Genomic DNA, 8212 nt, shown 5'->3' with positions numbered 1-8212 from the left:
CTGCTTTTAAGACATTTCCTTAATTTTAGAGCATTTGGTGAGGGGGCCAGTGAAACTGGCTCGTAAAATGGGACTTTTATGGGGAGAAATGGGGTCGCGTTGCTAGCCTCCTGGGACAATCCCTGGGCTGAGAAAGGTGGGTGGGGCTTCAGGGGCTGAGGAGCTGCCCTTCTCCCTCCCCCTATCCGGTCCAGGGGCCAGAGGAGCAGCATCTGTCTGGTGTGTTTAGGTGGTCTGACTTGGGACTTTGGGCTTGGGGTGATAGCCAGGGCTGAGGAGAGGTGGGGGCCAAGAACCGGCAGTCCTATCCCCTTCTAGCTCCCTAACTGGGGGCGGGAGGTGTCCCCAGTGCAGAATAAACCGCTGGTCTGAAAATCCCTAAGCACACTAAAGGGATTATTAAACAGCGGTACTGCTCTAAGAAAGAGAAATATGTGCAAAAAGATGCAACACGATTTCTAATGAGGGTGCATCCTTGGCAACCCAGCTTCCGAATTACTGAGGGTGTCCATGTGCTTATTGTTTATCTTTTTATTGATTCCACCTGGGACTGAATTTACAGTTCAAGCCCACAAGAGCTCCACTGGCCCCTTTCGCCTCCCTGGTTTCCTCCCAGTTCAGGGTCTGTGGGGTGGGCCCCTTTCCCTTCCACAACCTATTCTAGAGTCCAGAGCAGCAGGAGGAGGTGGTCAAGCTGCAAGGCAGCCAGGGCTGTGTGGAGGATGCTGCACTGGGGTCTCCCAGGCTGGAATTTGGAAGATACTGCCCCCTTCTGAAGTTGTCTCTGGTGTCCATGTGTGGAAAAGAAGCGTGCTGGAGTCTGTTCGTAGCCCTGGCCAGTGGCCAGAGTACCGTGGCAGCTGCCCAGACCACAGCTGCCTGCTAGCGGCCAGGCAGGCAGGCAGTGCTTACTTACTAAGGCCACCAAGAGCCACTGAGTGGGCAGGATGACCCTGCAGAGGAGGATTTCATGTGAAAGCTGGAATTCCAGGATGGTGGAGGGGCCGCAGGCACCCATGAGATGAGAGGGAAAAAGCCACCTCTACTCCGGGATTGGGGCTTGCCAGGCTTTTGGGAACAGATTTGGGGCCACAGATGGGTCTCATGTTGGGGAAGGCACTAATGCCTTGGGGTGCAGCCTGGGGCAGGCAGCTCAGTCTATGCTTAGGAGTGGGCTGGACCTAAGGCCAGGCAGGGAGGTGCACACTATGGGCATTTTTGCCAGTCAAATTCTTGCTGACCTCAGTGGCTAAGGCCTTCTCTCCTTGACCTCAGCAGCAACCTCCAGTTGCTGGGATTTTTTTTTTTTTTTTTAAGTTGTTGAAAATTTAAGTCAGACCAAAACTAGAAAAAAGTGGAACTTGGTGCCTTACTTTTAGGAGGAATAATATTAATTCTCAGAAGCCTCTGTTTGGAAGACCTTAGAGTTTCCTGACATCAACTCCTTGGACATTCTTTTTTGTTTCAAGGAAATAGAGCCGCCAGCAGCAACTTGCAGCTGCCTGGCTCACTTTTATGGTGGCCCTGGAATAAACTTTGGTGGTCAAATTCAAGTGCTCAGGCCCACAGCTGTCTCCTCACAGGAAGCGCACCCCCTCCCCACTGTCGGCCTTGGCGGTGCAGAATTTGCCTTGGGGGCTTGGGCCCCACGTTGCCCCGGAGGCCAGGATGGGGAAGAAAGCAGTGCCCTGGGGGAAGGTGGGAAATCGGAAGATGAGACTCTGAGCCCTCACGCACATCTCTGCAAGAAACAGTGGTACCTCTCACCAACCTCTCGCTTGTTCCTGTTACTGTTTGGGGAGCATTTTGCCTTCTATAAACTCAAGTTTAATGAGGTCAATATGAACCCCATAAAAGCCATAGTCCATATTTCCCCATCATTATAATTAAAAATGCTGGTCCCAGCTCACCCTGAAAAGGGGCTAGAAAAAGGAGGAAAAGCCACAGATTTTTCTTTTTGTAGCCCCTTACTGATGAAGCAGTTCAACGCTTTTGCAAAGCCCCAGTCTAGTTCCTCTTTGCCTTCAGTTGAGATCTTGTCAGGACTAAAGAAGGGCTTTTTAGTCAGCAATGGATAAGTGAGTAGAGGGGTGCCAGAGTCCTAGCCTGGGGTATTCCAGAACCACCCCAAGAATGAGACCCATGGTGGAGGAAGCTCCACCCCAGATGCTGCTCTAAAGATCGAACAAATTTGGGGAGGCAGGAGGGGTAAGAAGGAATAGACATTGGGGAGCTGTATTTGGGGACAGGGCACTATTTTTGTGTCTTCCACATCTGGTTTGGGGGTCTCGGTATCTCATCATGTTCAGCAAGCAAAATCAAATCCAAGTGATATTTTAAAAGTGGAAACAAATTTTAATCAAGAGTTGGGGTGTAAAGAGGATTTGGGCCATTTCTGGCTTTTTCTGAGAGCACAATGGGCTGAGTCTTTGGGGGGGGCTTCAGTTCCTCCCCTCTTCTCAGAACAAATCATGCCCTGGCAGCTCCTCCTTGGATCCAAGGTTGCTCTCTGCGTGTGACAGTTGCTCCGGCCGCTTGGACCCAGTCCAGAACCTTTCAATAAAGTAATTTTCAGCTGACCAAATGTGTCCTGTGGTGCCCAGAGGGATGGGAGTAAGGGAGGGCAGAACCACTGAGCCCACCCCTTGGGCCACAGCCATCCAGAAGGCTGGCAGACGTGGAGTAGAGGAAGACAGGGCAGGGAGGCACACCAAGGCCTGGCTGCAGCCTCTGGGAGCAGGGCCGGGGGCTCCCGCTAGGGAGTGGCCCCCGGCCCTGCCCTGTCTACCCAGGTTCCTCAGCTCCCTTCCACTGCCCTGCTGGTCTCTCTGAAGACCCACATCTGGCCACATCACAGAACTCACAGTCCCAAATCATGTAAGGGTAGGAGCCCCAAACCCAGTTTGGCCACCATATCCTTCCCAGACCCTGACATTGACCTTCTTTTCAGCCCCCAAGCTGAGGCTGAGAGGATGCAGGTCACTCATTCCAACCTTTTTCTTCGGGGTTTGAGATTTAAAAATCTACCGTGAATGTAGCTTTCTGTGCATTGATTGACAATAAAGGCAGGCATGAAATATTCACCCAGGGCCACTCTCTCATACTAAATATTTAACACAACATTAGAGAAGGTTTTTCCCAGACTTTGCCAGGCACCGGCTGGGCGGCTGGCGCACTGCTTTCCACTCCTTTATGACTAATCTGAGTCCCTAGCCGCCGGCAGCAGAACAAGCCAGACAAAGTTGGAACATTGGCTTGCTACTGGGCGGCCTCACCTTTGAGAAACTTCAGATACTCTTCTAAGGAGTCTCTCCAAAGGGGAAATGCAGTCTTGTCACCCAACCCTGGCGGCAAAAAGAATTAACTTATTCAAACTCTTCTAAACAGGCGCTGGCCCCTCTTTGGGCTGCCGGGTTAAGAGTCCCTGAGAGTTGGGGTGAAGGACTCACATCTCTGGCAGAATCAGACAGTGGGGAAAGGGGTCCTCATCCCCATCCTAGCCTCTGGCTGGTCACAGGAGGAGGCAAGAACCCCCATACGTGAGAGCCCTCCTCCTTCTCCCAATCCTGGGGAAAAAGAGAGCAGCAGCTAGAAAAAAAAATACATTTACCCTCTCCCAGCCACCGCCCCCGCCCATCCCACCGCCCACCCCACCCCAATCCTCTCTCTCCTCCTTTGCTGCTCTGTGGAATGGAGAGGAGGGGAGTGAGAGAGAAAAACGAATACAAATCTGCAATTGATTTTCATAATGTTTCTGCGGTGTTTGCAAACCAATCGCCTGAACGTCCCCATCTTACCTAAGAGAGAACCCCTCCTACGTCTGCGAAGTGCTCCGAACTGATATATGACAATATCTACTTTGGATCACGTGCTCGGGCAGAGAGACTAAGACGGATAACGCGTCATCTCGCCTTCCCAAAATTTCCCCCCTCGCTAGACCGGGTCCAAAACCTCCATCTGGAGCCGGCAGGAGAAGAGAACGATGTTTAACTCGGTCAACCTGGGCAACTTCTGCTCGCCGTCGCGCAAGGAGAGGGGCGCTGATTTCGGCGAGCGAGGGAGCTGCGCCTCCAACCTCTATCTGCCCAGTTGCACTTACTACGTGCCCGAGTTCTCCACGGTCTCCTCCTTCCTGCCCCAGGCCCCGTCGCGTCAGATCTCCTACCCCTACTCCGCCCAGGTGCCCCCGGTCCGGGAGGTCTCCTACGGCCTGGAGCCGTCCGGCAAGTGGCACCACCGGAACAGCTACTCCTCCTGCTATGCGGCGGCCGACGAGCTCATGCACCGGGAGTGCCTGCCTCCTTCCACCGTCACCGAGATCCTCATGAAAAACGAAGGCTCCTACGGCGGCCACCACCACCCCAGCGCCCCGCACGCGGCCCCCGCCGGCTTCTACCCCTCAGTCAACAAGAACAGCGTCCTGCCCCAAGCCTTCGACCGCTTCTTCGACAACGCCTACTGCGGCGGCGGCGACGCGCCGGCCGAGCCCCCCTGCCCCGGCAAGGGGGAGGCCAAGGGGGAGCCCGAGGCGCCCCCGGCCTCGGGACTAGCGTCCCGGGCTGAGGCGGGGGCCGAGGCCGAGGCCGAAGAGGAAAACACGAATCCCAGCTCGTCCGGTTCAGCCCACTCGGCGGCCAAGGAGCCGGCCAAGGGAGCCGCCCCCAGTAGGTAGCCGCGGCCGGGAAACAGGCGGGCAGCGGGGGAGGGAGCGAGAGAGGGAGGGCGAGGGTCGGGGGGAGGCGAGGGAACGGGGACAGCCTCGTGTTTTGGGTCAGTCTGATTTTATGTGGAGTTTTATAAGCATTCAAAGGATTTTATTATAACCTACAAAGCCCTCTCTCCCAACGACTCGACTTTTTACGATGGAGAAGGGGTGGGGAGGGAGGGAAAAGGGCTCTTTGGAAAAGCCGGGTGAACCCCCCCTCCCTGTTATCTCCCTCTGTCTGTGAAATTTTTAAAAGCGCCACCATCGCGGGCGATATTAACTTTGATCGTGAACTTAGAGGAGCATTTAAGGAAGGACTGGGAGCCGGGCCGCCGAGGGGTGGGAGGGAGGGGAGGGGTGGAGGGGGAGGAAGGGGAGGGCGAGGGAAAGACGGAGAAACTCAGAGAGGGGGAGTGGTGGGAGAGAGAGGCAATGGAGCAGAACCTGGGACCCGAGAGGTCAGCCAGAGCTGCTCTGCTTCTTTTAAAAACTATTTTTGAAAGGTTCTAACTGTTTTCGCGGGTCCTTGAGCAGAACCCGGAGCCACCCGGGGTCAGCGGCGACAGAGGGTTGGGGAGAGGCGGGTCCCGGCGCCACGCTGCTCCAGGCCTGGGTCTCAGCGCTCGTCTGCGCCCCGCGGCCTCAGGCCCGCCCGGCCCGGCGATGGGAAGGCGCGGCCGGCCGGGGCCCCCGGGCGCGGCTCTCGGGCGTCTTTGGCGACCGCTCGCTCGCCTCCTCCCCGCCTCCCCGCTGCTCTCTCCCACTCGCACTTCTGCGCGCCTGTTCTCCGCTGCTCCCCACCCCTCTATTTCTGGGGAAGGGGTCGGTGGGCTTCCAGAGTCCCTGGGAGGACCGCGGGGAAGGGCGGAGGCTGGCGGCTGAGCAGGCGGGGGCCCGGGGACGCGCTGGGCCCCGGCTGGCTTCCTTCTCCCCCTAGACTCCGCCAGCCAAGGCGCTCGCCCGAGGGGAGGGGGTCCCGCGGCGGCCCGGGATTGCGACCAGCTAGACCTGGCGGGGGGTTCGTGGCCGCTCCGCGCCGCGGCCCGCGTGGAGAGAGCAGGCCGGCCGGCGGGAGGGCTGCCTGGCGGCGGGGCCGGGAGAAGGGCCGCGGAGCGCTCAGCGGTCTGGGGTCCTCCGGGTCTCACGTGTCTCTCTCCCCCTCCTCTCCTCGCACTTGCCCCCCTCCCCTCCAGACGCCCCCCGCACCCGCAAGAAGCGCTGCCCTTATTCGAAATTCCAGATCCGGGAACTGGAGCGAGAGTTTTTCTTCAACGTGTATATCAACAAAGAGAAGCGGCTGCAGCTGTCCCGGATGCTGAACCTGACAGACCGACAAGTGAAAATTTGGTTTCAGAACAGAAGGATGAAAGAAAAAAAACTAAGCAGAGACCGGCTGCAATATTTCTCGGGAAATCCTCTGCTGTAACCGCAGACCAGGCCCTTTGCGGGGTGGGGGGAGGGGGGTATTTTATTTTATTTTTATTTTTTATTTTCTAACTCGCCTTCTTTCCGCGGGTGGAAAACTGGACTGTGGCCAGGGCTGGTCCCCACTGCCGTTGCCCGCACTTCCTTCCGGAACCTCCTTCACCTTCAGTCTGACTCTCGCTGCGGGACGGGCACCGGGCCTGGAAGGGGGTGAAGGAAAGTGTCTGACCCACGGCGAGTGGACTACGTTGGCGCCGAGGCCAAGACTTTATTTAAAAGAAAACACACCTTGCTACAATGTCTTGCTGCTCGGATTGGGTGGGGGAAGGGCAAGAGTCCTGGGCGCCTGAGCCGAACAATCCTTGGACTAAAAGCTTTCCCTTGCACAAGTGAAAAAATCTGCTAAAACACCGTGTCTGCGAGGGAAGACTTCTCGGGCTACCCGCCCCTACCCCGCCTGCCCCACTGCTAGGGGGCAGCTAAATGTGATCCTGCCTTGCTGTGAAATTTCTATACCTTCGACCTGGTGTTAGGTGTGCAAAGTCCGTGTCCTACCTCCGTCTGCGCCCAGGCCCCGCCCGAGCCTAGCTGTTCGCCCTGTGAATGTGTAGAGCCCTCCTTTGAAATTTCTTAACTGGTGCATTGAGGATTCCCAACCTTTTTCCAAGTCGTGCCCCACTCCATGGATTTATAGCTATAGTTTATGCAGTTGTTACCTCCTTTTTTTTTTTTTTTTTTTTTTTAAGGAAACAAAAAAAAGATTGGCGTGGGCTTAGCATTAGGGAGATAGCATTGGGCACCTCCCCCATGCTGGGGCCTGAATTTTTGTAAATAAGTTTCACAAGCGTTTCTTTCTACCCTGAGGGGGTGGGGGGAACACTCGCCTGGAATGAGATTCACATCACCCACCTCTCTCCTTGTGTGTGAGTGCGTGTACATGTGCAATCCCCCACCCTGCTCCTGTCCCGGAGGGATTGCTGTGAAATTCTTTTGGTGGCAAATAAAGATATTTCATTCTGTTCAATATTATGATTTTATTTGACCCTTTTATTAGCCTCTCTCCTCTTAAAACCCTCAATGCTCTCAAGGTGGAGGAGGAGGCAGACGGGGAGAGCGCTGGTGGTGAGGACAGGCATGGGAAGGTGAGGTAGGCCAAGGCTGGTGGGCCTGCACCCCACCCCTCTCCAGTGGCAGAGTGTGGCTGTAGCTTCTTCCCGCTCTCAAGCGGAGAATATTCCATGGCTCCTCTTAAAGCTCTCCTTTCTCATGTGCAGCCCAAGCTGTGTCCAAATGCCCAGCAATGTTTTCCGTTTTAAGTACACGTTTGTTGTGGAGTTAATTGTAACCATCATCGAATTTAAATTTATAGGAATTTTCTTGGCTCCACCGTCCTCCTGCCAGATGTCTCCGTCTGTTGAAGTTAAATGTGTAGGGTTGAGGATAAGGCTTTCATTTTTTTTTCTCTATGAGAAGACTGTATTGGAATTTTTATACACAATTTTGAAGGAGGGAGGGGAGAGGAGGAGAAACCAGCCCCCTTCCTTTCCTCACATTGGCTGCCCCTGAGGGTGGGAAGGTGGGACTGGGCCCTTTCTCCTCAAGCACAAATGGCCAGACTCCTTCAGACACAACAATACCTTAGTCTGGGGTCACCCTAATGTTTATACACTGGGTGTCCCAGAGGAGAAAGCCCCAGAGATTTGTTTTCTAAGAGGTTGGCATGGGGTGGGACACTGGGGAAGATGACCTGTGGGAACAGTCGACCACACCCATCTATATTTGCTGCATGTTTCTTCTATGTAAAGATAACCATAGACCTTTCAGAACTTTCAGTGAGGGCATTCTGGAAGTCTCTGATCCGAATTCGTTATTTGGGGTCAGAGATTTGAGACCAATTCTCTTATCTTCCCCCCTCTTTGGAACTGTTCTTATGTAATTCAAAGAAAATGTTTTTGTCAATACAGTTCTGCTGAACTAAAGATAAAAGTGCCAGAACTATGGATTATTGCTTCTAGGCTCCGCTGTCCTTTTTTGATGACGGAGATCCCTGCAGCTTAGGTTTCTGAATCTCTAACTTGTAAA

The 8212-nt window shown here is 54.7% G+C and overlaps 1 protein-coding gene and 1 long non-coding RNA gene across 2 annotated transcripts; one reads left to right on the top strand and one right to left on the bottom strand.

Annotated features, from left to right (window-relative positions):
• Positions 1-2332: 2332 nt before the first annotated feature.
• On the bottom strand, positions 2333-4338 carry LOC107528318 (uncharacterized). The gene is made up of 4 exons (XR_001602353.2): positions 3798-4338; positions 3450-3566; positions 3276-3344; positions 2333-2553 (listed from the first exon to the last, which is right to left on the bottom strand). It is a non-coding gene; the product is annotated as an uncharacterized LOC107528318 (long non-coding RNA).
• Positions 3675-6859, top strand: HOXC11 (homeobox C11). Its single transcript, XM_016201377.2, has 2 exons — positions 3675-4664; positions 5899-6859. The coding sequence occupies exons 1-2, from the start codon at positions 3983-3985 to the stop codon at positions 6129-6131; spliced, it is 915 nt and encodes a 304-aa protein (XP_016056863.1). The 5' UTR covers positions 3675-3982; the 3' UTR covers positions 6132-6859.
• Positions 6860-8212: the final 1353 nt, after the last annotated feature.

The sequence above is a fragment of the Miniopterus natalensis genome, chromosome 2 (assembly GCF_054644295.1).
Source record: "Miniopterus natalensis isolate mMinNat1 chromosome 2, mMinNat1.hap1, whole genome shotgun sequence".
In the NCBI taxonomy this organism is placed as follows: Eukaryota; Metazoa; Chordata; class Mammalia; order Chiroptera; family Miniopteridae; genus Miniopterus; species Miniopterus natalensis.
This window is presented reverse-complemented; position numbering and strand designations above follow the sequence as displayed.

Coding starts and splice junctions, on each gene's coding strand:
- HOXC11 (XM_016201377.2), top strand. CDS start 3,983: ATGTTTAACTCGGTCAACCTGGGCAACTTCTGCTCGCCGTCGCGCAAG. Junction 4,665..5,898: donor GGCCAAGGGAGCCGCCCCCA/GTAGGTAGCCGC, acceptor CCTCCCCTCCAG/ACGCCCCCCGCACCCGCAAG.